This window comes from Penicillium cosmopolitanum, assembly GCF_028827165.1.
Source record: "Penicillium cosmopolitanum strain IBT 29677 chromosome Unknown utg000008l:1.0-4398992.0:1.0-4402845.0, whole genome shotgun sequence".
In the NCBI taxonomy this organism is placed as follows: Eukaryota; Fungi; Ascomycota; class Eurotiomycetes; order Eurotiales; family Aspergillaceae; genus Penicillium; species Penicillium cosmopolitanum.
In genome coordinates this window covers 3,704,033-3,719,849 of record NW_026622678.1, presented here as the reverse complement: position 1 = coordinate 3,719,849, position 15,817 = coordinate 3,704,033, and the positions used below count along the sequence as shown (strand labels likewise).

The 15,817-nt window shown below is 46.8% G+C and overlaps 6 protein-coding genes across 6 annotated transcripts; 1 reads left to right on the top strand and 5 right to left on the bottom strand.

Annotated features, from left to right (window-relative positions):
• Nucleotides 1-377: 377 nt before the first annotated feature.
• Nucleotides 378-2,019, bottom strand: N7509_007937 (sugar porter family MFS transporter; the record flags this gene model as incomplete). The annotated part of the gene is made up of 2 exons (XM_056632574.1): nucleotides 378-1,738; nucleotides 1,812-2,019. 2 exons carry the CDS (start codon nucleotides 2,017-2,019, stop codon nucleotides 378-380), a joined length of 1,569 nt encoding a protein of 522 aa, XP_056488125.1.
• A 2,456-nt stretch (nucleotides 2,020-4,475) lies between these two features.
• N7509_007936 (uncharacterized protein) lies at nucleotides 4,476-6,042 on the bottom strand (the record flags this gene model as incomplete). Its single annotated transcript, XM_056632573.1, has 5 exons — nucleotides 4,476-4,649; nucleotides 4,700-4,798; nucleotides 4,863-4,905; nucleotides 5,014-5,051; nucleotides 5,104-6,042. The coding sequence occupies 5 exons, from the start codon at nucleotides 6,040-6,042 to the stop codon at nucleotides 4,476-4,478; spliced, it is 1,293 nt and encodes a 430-aa protein (XP_056488124.1).
• A 1,424-nt stretch (nucleotides 6,043-7,466) lies between these two features.
• N7509_007935 (uncharacterized protein) lies at nucleotides 7,467-9,077 on the bottom strand (the record flags this gene model as incomplete). Its single annotated transcript, XM_056632572.1, has 3 exons — nucleotides 7,467-8,107; nucleotides 8,164-8,877; nucleotides 8,930-9,077. Coding segments are annotated over 3 exons (1,503 nt in total), but the record flags the coding sequence as incomplete, so codon positions are not given.
• A 1,704-nt stretch (nucleotides 9,078-10,781) lies between these two features.
• On the bottom strand, nucleotides 10,782-11,129 carry N7509_007934 (uncharacterized protein; the record flags this gene model as incomplete). Its single annotated transcript, XM_056632571.1, has 1 exon — nucleotides 10,782-11,129. One exon carries the CDS (start codon nucleotides 11,127-11,129, stop codon nucleotides 10,782-10,784), a length of 348 nt encoding a protein of 115 aa, XP_056488122.1.
• Nucleotides 11,130-12,043: 914 nt separating this feature from the next.
• Nucleotides 12,044-13,789, bottom strand: N7509_007933 (uncharacterized protein; the record flags this gene model as incomplete). The annotated part of the gene is made up of 1 exon (XM_056632570.1): nucleotides 12,044-13,789. The coding sequence occupies one exon, from the start codon at nucleotides 13,787-13,789 to the stop codon at nucleotides 12,044-12,046; it is 1,746 nt and encodes a 581-aa protein (XP_056488121.1).
• Nucleotides 13,790-15,148: 1,359 nt separating this feature from the next.
• N7509_007932 (MAPEG family protein) lies at nucleotides 15,149-15,580 on the top strand (the record flags this gene model as incomplete). Its single annotated transcript, XM_056632569.1, has 1 exon — nucleotides 15,149-15,580. One exon carries the CDS (start codon nucleotides 15,149-15,151, stop codon nucleotides 15,578-15,580), a length of 432 nt encoding a protein of 143 aa, XP_056488120.1.
• Between the last annotated feature and the right edge of the window lie 237 nt (nucleotides 15,581-15,817).

The window sequence follows — 15,817 nt, the reverse complement described above, 5'->3', positions numbered from 1 at the left end:
TATCATCATCGGTCGATAACCAGACCCACCGTGGCATTTCGCCCCATAAGATAGATAGGATGCGACGGCAATTACGATAGTTAATTTAGAAAAATAGTACATAAAAGAATCAAGTATTCATCAAAATAGATCTCTGTTGGGTATTGTATGCTCCTAGATCTTTCGCAATGCATCCTATGTACAATTCATTTACCATTTCTCAGTTTCCAGTCTCAGTCTAGCCCGGCTTGTCCCCGAGTGGCCTGTGCCCTGGTAATGTGCCATTGCCAAATAACCTTTGGTTAATTCCATAGCCATCCAATAGCCAAAAACAAATAAAAATATCACTCATGTTGAGTGTTCGAACCCAGTTCGATCAAAATATCATATCTCGTAGCTTATGCCTTGAGGCCGGGCTTGACCTCATCGTCATTAGAGCCAGTATTCTCGCCACTCTCAGAACCAGCAGCCTCAGTGGTCTGCATTCTCAGCATGCGACGTGCGACACGCGGGGGGTCGAAAATGCTATTTGACTGCGCAAAGATCTCGTCGATCTCCTCGAGCGAGCGACCCTTGGTCTCGGGGAAGAAGAAGTAGACAGAGGGCACAATGGCCGCGTTGAAAACGGCGAACACGATATAGTAACGACTTCCGATGCTAGCGAAACCGACCGGGGTAACTTCTGCCAGCAGGAAGTTAAAGACCCAGACGGTGGCAGTCGCCACAGCACTGACGGTCGCACGGATCTGAAGAGGTGCCATCTCGGCGGCATAAAGGAAGGTCAAGCCGGAATAGCCGACGGTGAAAATGAACTGGAAGCAATATAGAGCAATGACGGCCACAACGAGGGCGCCAGTGTTGTTCTTCGCACCTTCCGAAGTGCAGCCAGCCAGAAGAGCCATGCAGACGGACATGGCACCAGCACTGTAGAGCATCAGTGGTCGGCGGCCAAGACGATCAATGGTAAAGTAGGCAAGGTAACCGCCAAAGGGCTGCATAAGACCCATAGCAGCAGCGAGGATGCGAGCGCGGACGGGGTCCATGCTGAGGTATTGTTGGAAAATGGTTGTCGCGTAGTAGGTGATCAGATTAACACCGCACATCTGCTGAAACATTTGACCGGTCGCGGCGAGATAGGTTCGGTGGAAAAGACGCTGTTTGCCATTTGTAAACATATCCTTCCAAGAAGAGGAGCCGCAGACAAGGAGGGCTGTCTCAATAGAAACGATGCTATCTTCAACAGTGGGAGCATCTTCATCGACATCCATCAGGGCTGCAAGAACCACCCGGGCTTCGTCACGGCGGCCAGCCTTAATGAGCCAACGAGGAGATTCGGGGAGGAAGACGATGCTGATCATAGCCATAAGAGATAGAACGATCTGGAAGGCAAAGGGGAAACGCCACGAGACGGAGCTGTCCTCAACGAAAAAAAGGCCAAAGTCGATCCACAGGGCAAGAGTCACGCCAGCACCAACGAAAATACCGTCCGTCACAACATTCGAGCCTCGTTTGTGTGCAGGGGAAATTTCAGATTGCCAGACAGGGACGGTAGCAACATATCCACCGATACCCAGGCCAAGAATGAGTCGAGCAACGATGAAATGAGCGAATTGGAAGGCGGATGCCATAAGAACCGCGCCGATGATGGTGATAAAATTAGTGACGAAGATGACCTTTCGTCGTCCAAGAAGATCGCCCAGATAAACGCAAGAAAGCGCGCCGAAGATACCGCCGACAGTGTAGAGTGCAATAACCGTGCCTAGTAAACATGATCTGTTAGGGATGATCACCATTTAAATTATATGATGTCATGCATAGAGTCGTTTACGAACCTTGAATAGTCGAATTTTCCTGTTGAGTAGCGCCCGTGGTGTTGATTGTGTCCATTTGTGGGAATTGGCGATTGAACGCGTCCAGGGTCAAAAGACCACCGGCCACACTCATATTATAACCGTAGCAAGTAAATGTCGGGAATACAACGAGCCAGACTGCGGCTCTGAGGAGGCCATTGCCCCGGAATCCCATGAATGGTTTTCCCATGATGGCGATGAAATGCGGCAAGCGGGTCGATTGGAATGTGAAGATGGTGTGAGTGTGGGGGATGAATGATTCGAGATAGACCACCGTTGCCGAACTCTTCTGTTATATCATATAGATATGCTATCAAAGGCTGGATCGTGCTATACAAAGCGCTAGGGTGCTGCGCGAACTCAACACATAAGTACGAGGGTGCAGTTTCGGTGCTCGCCGGTCCCCGGTGATCGACGACAGTGCCGACTTGGTGCATTTTCCCCACAATTCCAATTGTGGAGGCGGCGGGATGCGACCGACCTCGGTAGAATGTCACAGGAATACCTTTACTATGCCCCGGGTCGCCCCATCCCGGCCTCAAAAGAGGTTGGTATACGGGGTAGAGTCCGGGGTAGTGGCTGCTTGGGCTGCTCGTGCTGCTCTGTAATTTCCGCAATAGGTGTTGGTGTGCATTAGGGGCTTGGTTAATGGGGGACTCGATGGGTCTACGCCGAGATTTTTTAGTAACAGATCGGATGGAGAAGAGAGAAGAAAGAAAAAAGTGGAAGACGAATGAAATCTGGGGTTAGAAGATCGATTCTCTTTACGAAGTACATAGGTGGAAACGATGATCGCGCATGTATGCTCTAATTATCAAATCCACGCGGTTCATATTTCAAGTTGATGTCATGGCCTCCGCTACTTGCACGAGCGAGCAACAACCCTTGTCTTACCGTTGCAGTTCCGGTCGCAGCTCCGGTCCCCCTTTAGCGTATTCAGCCGCCTTCCTTGCCATGATAAATTGAGAATGCATCCTGGTTCTCGTCCTCGTTGGCAATGCACTGTTACCTAACAAGAAGTGTCGTTAAGGCGGCAGTTGTCAAACTAGGTTTTCCTATAGTTCTTGGAAAGGTCATATCCCTGCCGCCATCCACGTGTTTAGTGCAAAGTATCACAAGTGCCGGAGGATTGCGAGCGGCGGTATCGGCGGTAGGGGGCGTTGGCCGGGCCTCAAGAGCTGGAATCAATCACATCTCAACAATTCTCCTCACCTCGCGAAATACTAACTTCCCTAGTCAGCTGCAGAAAAGAGAATTTAGGTATAATCTGGAGAATCCTTGTCTTAGAAGATCCCCTACCGAAGGAGTACGGAGTTTGGAGTGTCGAATCATTGAATGCCGAGAAACTCGCGGTCAATGTGACAGCATTGGGGCCGTGCGATTTTGAGTTGCGATCGCGTCGTTCTCTCGGACAATTGACAGAGACCCAACTTGATGTTAATTCCAGATATATCTGGACCTCATATCTCAGATCTCAGATCCCACTGAGTTTTCTTTCCATCTCACAATCGCATTGTGGCAAGACATGTCACCCGTGGACAGTCCGCGCCACCGAAAACCAAGACGAGAAACAAACTGTGGGGCCCCAGATCCCAGCCCCTACGAGCACGCTGGGAAGGCAACTGTCTCAGTATGCTCTGGGATAATTAATCTATTTATGATGATCTTGACAGTATAGTCAGAATAGCCGCTGCTCGTTTGTGCTCATTCGCACATGTATCATGTCGAAGTCTGCAGAACGACCGCGCTTGAGCCTCGCATTGCCTCGCCTCGCCCCGCACGGTCGCAGTCGATTAGCGCAATTCGACTCAAACTCAAGGTTCAGCGTGGCGGCTGCAACCTTACAAAGTCCCACATGCAGTGCCGGCAAAAAATTAAACCTCTTCGATGTTCTTTTATCTGAGCTTGGCTACTCGGGATCAACGTACTTGATCACTGCTCCTATGTTTCGAGCCAAATACAGATCTGTTTACGTAGGCCTCGCATGCAACGGCCAGAATTCCATATCTCCGACTTCCCCCGCCTTCTGGTGACCCACGGGAATGCGGTGGAGCACCTCCAAGCGAACTGCAACGAGGCGTAGCATGCAGCCCGAGCTCCGGCCTCGGGCGTCGTAACGCCGACCGAGTGGCCTTTAGTTCCGGGATCGCCGGATTCGTATGATTATGGAGGAATCCTGAAGCGCTGTGTCGGCTCAAAATAAGCTCAGTCGCTGAACTTAAGGACTAGCATTCTACTTTAAGTCAAATTCTAAGTTCGTTCTCCACTGCTTCCTTTGCAGACAAGCGCCTCACAACTGGAGATTTTGGCCCATACAAGATCTAAGCTCGTACAAGGCCTAGAATTGGGGGTTCCGCTCATCGCAATTAAGATGTTGTAATTATTATGGGGCATCGCGCCTCTGTCCTTCTAGCCTAGCACGGAAACGCCTCAAGATCAGAAAGCCGAGGTAATCTCCATCTTAGCTCTTGTCGCTGATTCCCCTATTCGTGACCACAAGGAAATAAAAGATGACAGTACTACACAACCATGAATCTCCTTTCCAACTCGCACCTCGTGGGACTTTTCGCTACTCTCTCCCGATGTCAGCGAGGCCTTCCCCACAATCCCATTCCCCACATTTGCAGTATCTCATGTCGGCGATGCTCAGAAATCGTTGAAGAATAGATTTAACATAAGTGTTCCGTCGTCGTACCAGTATCCACTTCTAACATATCCGCTGTAGAAGCACCGCGGAATTTGCCCATTGTTCGTGGTAACCGTCACGTCAACCTCATCGTTCCCATTGAGATAGCAATCGATCAATGAGGTATAGTAAGCCTATATTTTTATTAGAACTTTTCCTGTAAGCAAAATGGCTGCCTATTTACCTTCAAGTCGAAGCCATATGTGTCTGTCAGTTTGGTATAGACACCGGTATCCATCTGGTTGTTGGCATTGTACGGGGTTTGCCAGGCATCAGAAACACACTGTAAATATTCAGTTATCTATCGCCTTTTTTAGGAGAAAGAAGGAGGAAATTGCAAAACATACCGTCGAGGGGTCGCCATCACTGCAGTCGTGATCATTTTCTGGCCTGGACAAATAGAAGCAACGGTATTCACCGTCCTTTCCTTCAAGCCAATATGCTCCAGTCATAGTGCAGTCACTCTCTTTCGTGTCCTCTTCTCCTACCAACACATACCAAGCCGTCTTCATTGCGACATCGACTAGCTTTTTCTCCTTTTCTCAAAAAGTTAGCTTTTGTTCAAGACGCCAGTTAATCAAAACATACGATGTTATCCGCAAAGTTGTCGTAGGCCGCCGTGAAGGATGAATTGTCCTTATTCTCATCAACCAAGATTGTGCTGTCTGCGAAAAATCGGGAAGTGCCATGCTCATAAGTAGTATATGTATAGATTGGAAGTGTCGTAGAGTCGCCATTTCCAGTCGCATTCTGCAGGATACTGGAGACATAGTTCCCCGCGGCACCAACGATATTCTTCAGCGTGTTCTCCACTGAGGTTACATCAACACTATCACCTCCGGTGTTGGTCAGACTAACGTCTGTCAATCCAGCAGCAGCGAATCCGACCATTCCACGAAGAGGTTTGCTCAAATCAATACCGGTCGCAATCCCGCCTGCCATACTGAAAGCTGCAGAAATCCACTTCGCCCATGTTTGATCAGGAGAGACAGAAGAAAAGTCCTTGGCGATCTGGTCGATCGACAACCCAGCTAGCCAGCCAGTCCAAAGAAGCTTGTCATGGACAACATTGACTTTGCTGTGCAGGATGGAAACTGATCGAAAGACCCAGTATGCCATTTGAGAGGAATATGCTGAACACATGGAGGATGGATCACAGTCACTACCAATGTCTCCGCAGCCAGTCAAGGGAGATGTGCCTTCGTCAGGGAAAACAATTTCCCAGAGGGAGTTGACCCAGTCGCTTTCACCATTTGGCATGCTGTCGAACATTATATCTAACCAGTCGATGGCACCGGTAGAATCGAGAATTGCCTGCACGCCATCGGTGGTAGAGGTGTCACCGGCCGTGCAAGTCGAGGAAGTGGAAGTTGATGTGGCAGTGGTAGCTGTGGTGCCTGCGGCTGTGACGACAGCAGGAGAAGTCACACTGCGTGCATGGACACTAGCTGCAGGAATATTCTGGGGATGTGCTGCACTTGTTGCTACAAGAGTGCCCAAGATAAGTCCACCGAGCTTCATCATCATATCAAATTCAATCTAACGATCAAGATAATGTGCGGATGAACCTGAAAGTATACCGAAGAAGATAACCCTGGGTTGATTCTGTAGATTAATTCAAAGTAGATGCGTGCGAGGGTATTTATAGATAATGATCCGAGTTTTTTGTTGCCGACATCTACATCGCCGTCGGCAATACTCTTACACAAAGCTAGTTGGAAGCAACGTTCTCCATTCCAAATCCTGTCAGCTTATGGTCGTAATAAGTATTAGAAGTACAGAACTGCCATAGTTTTGCTATTCTATTGGGGGCTTTTTTCGGCCTTGGGGCTAATTTCAAAGAATTGTCGCTGTAAAGTACCGATTGGGGCTATATCATTACAAAAATATGAACGCCACGATTTGGGATAAGAGTTAATATTTCCTTTTTGGTCTATTAATTGAAAGCTTTCCATTTCTCACCAGATTCACAATTGGACAGTTCGTGTCTATTAGTTCGAAACGACGATCGGCAGCACATGGCTTGTATAGTCAGCACTAACGGAGTTTCAGGGCAAAGATCCACTTGGTTAATTAGACTTATCGCCCCTAATAAACCCAATCGCCTATCATAGCTTGTCCTTCACCCACATGGTCCCTTCTCGATTAGGTGTGCTTGTCGGAAAACGAGAAGTGAAGCCTCGCCAACTTGAAGATCACCAACGGGGCGTAAATCTTGATATAAGCACTAGTGTCAGGGGCTGGAGAAATTCAAAGCTCTTCCAAATAACATCATTTTCATTGCTCTCTGCCAAATTTATGACGTTCCTATTTCCCTTGAGATTCAGAAAGTCCCGACTAAGGCGAAGCATGCTCAGTTGCCACAAGTATGGTCAACAAGAAATATCTTTAGATGTTGAGTCTTCTTGGGTGACTGTATCGTCATATACTGTTCTCTTTAGTTGGAATCGTTGTAGAAATCAGGAATAGTACTATCAGTAGGCTTTGCTATTGTCAACCCGTAAAGATTACAGAGGTGCAATGCCCCTGGCGCACTGTCGCTCATGAATTTTTTTCGGCCAACAATTGAGTGATATTATTAGATCTTACGGGCCAAAAGTCGCTCAGTGTCGCCTATGACCAGCCACTGTTCGAGGAATGCATAATACGAATTATACAAGTGTATACAGATATTTTCATACCTTTGTGGAAAGTAGCCCCGCGATGTATGGGAATGGCAGTCGGGAATAATGATGGGTTGTATCACTTCTTTGGAATGGAAATACATGCAACTTATATTTGAATTAAAAGTCAAATCGAAGCCACTTGTAATATATTACGTGACAAGTGGCTCTGTTCAGTGGTATTGGATGCTGTCAATAAACACAAACGATGGAACAAATTTGTAGACAATCCATCAACAATTGATATGTAACAGTTCCCGTGTCCGTATGTAGTCAACAAATACCAACCTAAAATTGGCTCTTCGGGGCGTAAGGCACGGTACCAAAATCTTTCTCCTCGTCGGCAGACTCCACCGAAAGACATTCCTTGCTTTCGAAAATGCGGGCGACCTCTTCCAGTGTTCTGTCTTGGGTTTCTGGGAATAAGAAGTATACAACTGCCATAAAAAACGCAAGGCAACCCAAGTACAGAGAAAAGTACCGCCAATGAAGAACGGAAAATGCCACGGGGTTGACGTATTGATTGAAGAAGCAGGCCAGCGAGTCGGTCGTGAGAGTGATGGCGAGTCCTTTCGCTCTGAGTTGGAACGGAAGAATCTCAGCGGGGTATGCGATGAAAAGGGGCATGTAGGCAAAGTCGTAAGATGCGCAAAAAAGAAAAAGCATTGGAACTACCGCGATTCCAGCTTCAATTATGTGGAGCTCCGCGAAAAGACCAGTCATGAGGGTTATTGTGGCCAGGAAAATCATCATTAAAGTTGTCGAGCTCATCCAGAGGACCCGTCGCCCATAGCGATCAGAGGTGCTTGCACCACCAACGGCAAAAATCAGGTTCCAGACTTGCAGGCTCAGGTTGACGGCTGACTGGTGGACAGAGTCTTTTATCCCGACGGAGGAGAGGATTGGGGCAAGGTAATAGGAGATGATGCCTATATGATCCAGTCAGAGATTAAATCGTAATAAGAAGAATAAAAGCCGTTCTTACCGTTTCCAGTCCATTCTTGCATGAATCCCAAAAGAATGCAAATAGCTAGTCGGTGGGCGTCGCCCTTTGTTCTCAAAAATGCGCTCCATTGAGAAGCCGACTTCAGATCCTCCTCCGCACTGATGCTGCTGCAGATCTGGTCATACTGCTCCTGTACCACCACATCTTCCCGATTTCCATTTCCATGATATCTTGTGAGCATTGCCAATGCTTGCCCTCTGCGACCTTTGGAAACCAACCATCTTGGACTCTCGGGGATAACACAAACGGCCACTAGTTGTAAAGATGGATAAAGAATCTGCATTAGGCAAGGAATGCGCCATGACCAGCTATTTTGTAGAGATAATGTGGAGAAAGCGATTCCGGCAGCTGTAATTGAGCCGCAGAACCAAACGGCGTTGTATAAACCCGTGAGTTTCCTTCGCTGCCGTGGATGTGCTGACTCGGCGATCAAAAGCGGCGCAGCGGTTTGCGAAATGCCAACACCCATACCGGTAACTACTCGGGCGCCGAAGAAAGCCCAAGGGTGTGTCACGGCTGTTTGAACTATAGCTGCAATCATAACTAATATAGCTCCAATACTAACACATGCTCGGCGTCCCATGCGATCGGCAATATATGAAGCAGGGATGAAGGTAAGGAAAGATCCCAACGAAACGGAGGCAATGATGAGACCTTTAGCACTAGCGTTGAGTCCACTCAAAAAGAACGCGACTTCTCCTGATTAGCATGGCAATTTGAGATTTCGTTTAAGGAGAGCTCTCACATTCAGGCAGTACAAGTAAGCTGTTGATTTGGCTCGCATTATAGCCGGCGGTAGCTGATGCGGACAACATCAAAGCGATGCCGACGTTCAGCTGTCGCAATCCATGGTTGGTCGAAGTGAACGCCATCTTTTCGGTAGTGATGGCGGCCTGAGTGTTGAGCTCTAGCATCTAGCTTTATGGTCTACCTTTTTATTTTATAAGCTGACGGACATTTTCTCGGACAATTTTAGACGTCTACATTCCTCGCCATTGCTCTCGCCGATCCTGCCGGTTAAGGTCACGGTGATGCACTGCAGGATCTGGAATGTAGGGAGAAATTTTTCCCAACGAATCACGGGGTTCATCTTTAAGAGCTTGTACCAAATGCCAGAAACTGAGGAGCTCCGGGATGACGATATGCAAGGACTTTACTAGCTAAATACAGGGAATTCACGAAAGCTATAGTAGAGGAATTACCACGCGGCCCTTCGGATTTCGATTATACTTTCCTACCAATGAGTTGCGATATTATGTAGCTAGAGATCATCCAGCTGAGATCTCTCCTTTCCCTTGGGTTTCGGAAGATGTAATGATGTTCCGCGGTGGCCGCCACGAGCTCTAGCATGAAATATCGTCTCTTCACGTGTCCAGTCGTCTGTCATAACCAAATTTTCTACGACCAAAAATCCAACCAAGAGACAAGGGAGACGACGCAAAAAATGAGGGAAAAAGCAAAAAAAACATACAACAGCAGGGATTCGCATGTGGTCACCCACCATACTACTAACCTGCCGGCGTGTGGCTTAAGTACGGCTGAGCGGACGGGAAGCCCTGTTCTCCACACCCTATGGTCGTATGTACTTGAATCTTCAACAATCAGGAATATATACTGTGATCATTGTTAAGGCCCAGAAGTAACGTTGAGATCACCGATTCATCCGTGAGCCTATCGAGAGAAAAAGGGGGAGGCTCCCCATTATATCATTATGATGGTGTCTTTGGCACGGTCCTCACCCCTTGTCAATTTAAGCGGAGTCGTTAACCTAGGGATAATCATAATAAAAGCCTAATGCTAAGGAAATTTAGGCTAGCATTATATGTAAAGGCTGCCTGGCATCGTACTTATGATTCATGTGCCATTGGGCGATGTTAGAAATATTGACTCGTGGGTTTACCCTCTCCGGAGCCTCCCGAGGTCTGGTGCTGAAACTTGAATGTCCGGCGTGATCTGGCACTCCAGCCCTGGAGAGCTAGGTGCAATTAGGCCCCGGGTATATATATATTACTACCAGTCGTACCTCCAGTCCCGGAGGCTCCAGCGAGGTCACGGACCAACTGTCGAAATATATTCCTGTGACTACTAGTTAGTAGCTGTGAATACCTCCCTAGGTAGTAGGTACCTAAATCCGGACCATTATGAAGCAACTTTGAATTATGCATTCCAATAGATTCTGCATCGACCCGTGGACTTGGAACTTTAAGTTGAATTTTCATTTGCCCCCTGGAGGTGTATTCGCTTTGTGATTATGCAGTATCTATCCAGTATTGCCAATCCCATCGACTCTCCAATCAAACAAACTCGTTCATTGGAACCTCCGTGGTCAGAGATTTGAAAGTGGGTGGCTTATTTGCATCACAGGACCGAGTTCAAATAAAATCTCCTTTTTTTTTTCTAGACTCCGAAAAAAGCAACAGTTTTCACACATGAATTTCGCATGATTGCATGGTTCGGTCGGCAAATCACAATATGGATAACAGAAAAAGAGCCAGCTCTTGAGCAAAAAAAAAGAAAATTCAAAATCATTTTCCACATTTATCATTCAGCCAATTCCCCGGTTTATCGTGTCACGTAAAACCCGAATGCCGGATCTCTCATTGCAGGACATTTGCGCAATGCATGCTCGATTTTGCTAGGCTACCCATAATTTTATCAATGGTCTCGGGCGGAACACCTGGCATGGCTTTGCGAGCCATTGATGCTGCACCCGGTCGCTTTCTGTGTTCTGTTTCCATGGGTTTGTCGAAAGATAATTGCATGATCTTTTTATCCATAACGCGTTTCAACTTGCCCATATTGTCAGGACTCAACTGATATTCGTTGTTCAAATTGTCCAACTCTTTGTTCATGCAATTCATAAGCATGTCGTGTTTCGAGACTGGCGCTGCAGTTATTTCGACAACACAAAGGAAGCCTAGGAGGAAGGGCTTGAAAAATTGCATGTCGGAAGCTGATTGATGGATATTCAGATGGAGTTATCTTCAGTAATGTGTTGTTCTCACAACTGTTGACAGGACACGAATGCCGTGGTTATATACTACGAACAAGCCTTCTTCCAAAGGGTTGTTGGGTCTCCCCCGCCCTACATACATTTGTTTCATCATATTTCCTAGGATCTGCGGGTTATGAGGTAAATTGTAGCATCATTGCCCTCAAGATGGATTCCAACTGGGATTGAAAACCTGGGGCATTTTGATTAGTCATATGATTTTGCCTTGGGGCTCTGCTTCTTCAAAGTATTCCCACGCGAAGAATTAAAGTTCAACTGGCATGAAGACAATGATCATTTCTCTACGTTCGGATGTAACCATGAACCCTTGGACAATTCTTTCAAGCTGCCTCGTATTCACCTCCTGTTAGCCGACGACGCGGAGTTTGCATTTCGCATTTCGATCTACAGACAATTGCACCGATAACTGTAGCTCATTGCAGGGGTAAAATTGCGAAGCTACCTACTCAACTCATCTCTCTGCAATCTGAGCTAGCTCTTCAGGCATAGCGTATGCCAAGAACACAAGAATGCCCCTCCACATTCCGCCCAGCCCTGTAGATGATACCTTGATAAAGCTCACTGCCTTAACAAAGTGAAGACAATTATTTAGGCTCGTGAAAACCCCATGCGGGTTAAGTTTCCGGGGAACTTCCTCCAATACATTCTGCCCGAATCATTCACCCCTGTGGGGGCGACTGCAAGAATGAGCATCTTTAACCAAGCACATGCTCCTTGCCAAATTTTCCATCGGACAGAACAGCGAACTAGAAATCTGATGACCAAAGCAATGTACCCCATAAAAGTATTTCTATTATCTAGACGGCCGAAAGCAATTGATGCTTTAGACCCACCTAGATCAGTGGCTTAAAGATTCTCGTTGGCTGATGTAATCTGTCCATCTCCAGTGTATCTCCAGCGGTTGACATATAGGCTTCCACCATCGGGACACTTTGATGCGGATCCCGCACCATTACAAGTAGCATAAGTACCAACCAAACTTCCAACAAATGTTCCACTGCCCCCACTAACGAGCTGAGCAGAAGCAATTCCAATCTTCATGGCAGCATGTGGATTTGAGAAAGGTATCGCAGAAAATTCGTAATGAGTCTCGTTCAGCGTCTTGATCTGAAGCCTGATTTTTTCTCCGATCCAGGAATGTGGGACAGGAACAGCTTTAGGTGGTTGAGGGTTTCCCGGAATGATGGGAATATTATCCATAGTGCTAGCCTCTGTTCTAAAACGAAAATAAAGCCGAGGCGACCGGTGACTATTAGGCGATGAATCCGAATCGAGAAGCACAATCCCAAGATCGATGTGGTTCATTTGGGTCAAAAAGACACTCACTCCGGCTTCTTGGCCGACCGAATTTGGATCGAAATCTAAATCGACCGAATATGTGAAAAATGTGTCAGTCTGGCGACGGCCAATGAAACTAAGCCCATTCTGTCCACTCAAGAGAGAATTGTCAGGGATTCCTGTCAAATTGCTCCTACTTGGAAGAATACGGAGCCCTTTTCGCGTGACCGAAAAGCTATCCTTTGCAGGAACTCGGAAGTGAACAAGATTCCTTGGAATTTGAGAACCGAATTGGAAATCGTAGACATCAGGGTCGGAATTAAAGGGGCCCTGGCCTGGGATATGTCGAGTACGCGACGGCAAGGGCCATCCTGTCATTTGGCCTCTCACCGGTTCAAGAGCGGGCCATTGGTCTTTCTCCCAAGTAACTGGAAAAAGTACTGTCTCTCGGCCCATTGGATAGACTTTCCAAGATGGACCACCTCGGGTCGCCAAACATATCCCCCACCACCTCCCATGACTATCCTGAAAAAGATCGCCATGCCCAACGGTTTGAAAATATTCGTCGGTGCCCCGGTTTGTTAATATCGGGTTATGTTTGTATGACTCATAGGGTCCCTGAATCTTTGTCGATCTGGCGATGCTGATAGAATGATTTAACTCTGTTCCTCCTTCGGCAATGAGAAGATAGTAGAATCCATCCTTTTTGTAGAGATGAGGTCCTTCAGGATATACACCACCAGTACCATTCCAAATGCTCACGGAGTCGCTCAGATCACCAGTCTTCAGATTGATTTCTTGAAGAGTTATGCCTGCCATGACAGTATAAACTTTACCATCATCGTCCCAAAATAGATCCGGATCAATTTCAGATGCATTGAAAGTAACAGCATCGCTCCAGGCAGACTCATCATACGGATTCTTGGAGGTGTAGAGAACACCAATTTCAGCTGGTGCTCCGAGATAAACACATATCACGTAAAAAGTACCATCGTGATAACGGATAGTCGCTGCATAGTGTCCCAGCTGCTGGCCAGTAGTTCCCGCACTGTATCCGGGCAGCTGGCTCTCCCGATTCCATGTATGACTTACAAGCTTCCAATCGAGTAGATCTTTTGAAGCATAGATTGGAAGGCCTGGAAAGACATCGAAAGTTGAGGTCACACAAAAAAATACATCATCGACCCTAGTGCAAGACGGGTCTGAGTGCCAGCCTGGTAAGACCGGATTTTGGTAACTGGAGTTTTTCATGCCACTGCAAGGGGCAAGAAGGAAGATCAAAAATGACGCCCAAAAAGTTATTTGCCGATACATGACTGCGGCTTTTGGTAGACACTATTTTGTGAATTGACTAAATCCTTACGGATTCTAGATTTTGAGAGGAGCGGCATGTTTATACCATTTGCTACTGCTTTATGAACCGCTTCTCCTCCAAGGTACTGATGTCACATTGAAGCCCCGGAATTTGGACCCCGCCTTTCGGATAAATTCGCCCAAGATTCTGAAAAATGCTGCTAATCTTTGCATGCACTGGTTAGCGTTAGAACTAGTGTTCTAGATCTGCATAAGATGAGCTCCGGTGGGTGAAGTGGATGAACACGGGAATTAAATGGATGTTGGCCGATCCCTCCGGACGGGGGAGGGGCAACATAAGACTCAAATTTGTTGTATGAACTTCCTATGCAGGGGGTGGCATGGGGTATATAATTGGTCAAATCTACGTGTCATCCCTCTTGAGGAATCTCCACGCTAGATCAAAGAAAATACCGCGACGGATCTCGCGAGGGGTGAGCAACCCCGCTTTAACTCAGCCTAAAGTGCTCATGATTAATTAAGTACTTTTCTTCACTCATGCTAAAATTTATACGTCTCCATTGTACTAATCCAAGGTAATATCTATCGGCTAGCATTCTAATAAATATGTAACTCTAGCATATTAAGGATGGAAATGAGATCAATCTAGAGGTAACCCACACTCTTTTTGATGTCATTAATGCTGCATTGCTATGAAAAGTCTTACTGGCGCATTGATGAACTTCGATTGAACAGATTCAGTAAAACCAACGACCAATTAGCTGCTTATTCGCAATATCAAAATTATACGTTCGCTCATCCTGGCGACTTTTCATAAGAGAGGTTACAGTTATAGCTACTAGTTTGTCTACCTTGATTAGCAGAGCATTAGGTGAAGATACCTGCCCAGGTGGTATTATTTATATCAGCGAACACTTCATATGATCTTGGATAATCATCTTGTGAAATCGCCATTGATTTTGGCTGGCCTGACAAGCTGTTCATGTCCCTTCGTACACCAATAATCCCGACGCTTGAGTTGCCAGATTAAACCTCTGACATCCATCTATTTTTCAGCATGAACCAGTTAACGCCCGGATATTTCCGGAGAGAAGGATTCTCTTGGCATATACGCAAGGGGCTAGATTAGCGCCCACATCACCGCTTACTGGCTGTCGTTTTTCATACCCCACACAGCATTGCTCGAAGGAGTGCTAGCTCCAGGAGGAGGACGGGCTGAGCCCTGGAGAGGGGTAAGTAATGTCTCTGCCTGTTTGACAGGTAGAAATATCACATCAGTTATGTCTGATCAAATCTCATTCGCACCGCGAAAACTTGTTGAAACGATTTGACCATTTAAAAGCTGCTGTTGAACCGACAATGCTGGATAGTCTTCCATCTGGCCTTTTGAGGCCTGTTATTGCCCTCAATGGATGGACTTTGGCAATGGAAGTTTGGATGTATGCCGTGAACATACCGATTATCAAAAAGTTGAAGATCAACAACACCACAACAAAGAGCCAACTTGAAGCTCAGACACCGCCCGCAGCTCGTTGGAAGAGGGACAATTACAACCATTTGATGGAGCAACCTACCCAGTTCTATGCCATAGCTCTCACCCTAGCGATCGCTCGTGGGGGAAAAAGTGACGATATGGATGGCATCCTTGCTTGGGCATATACCGGAACTCGCATTCTGCATAGCCTTGTTCATGCGACCGAGAATAAGCTGATACTCCGTTTCTCCTTATTTGCCTTCTCTTCATGTTTGTTGGCCATTATGACGGCACGGGCAGCGCTTTTAGTCTTTTAGAGATGATCTAGAAGGCGCAGACACACTGTCTAGTATTCGCATTGTGATTATGGGGAATGTCCTTACTGTTGAGGCCTTGGTGTCTCAGGCATTGAGGTTGCTGTGCCGTGCCATTTGTAATATAGATAACTTCACTCTCTCCTCCTCCGTCTCTTGTCTCTCATTTGATTCACTCTCCAGACCTTCTCATATTTGTGTAGGCAAGTCTTGCACCGGTAAATATTGGCCCACTCGAGG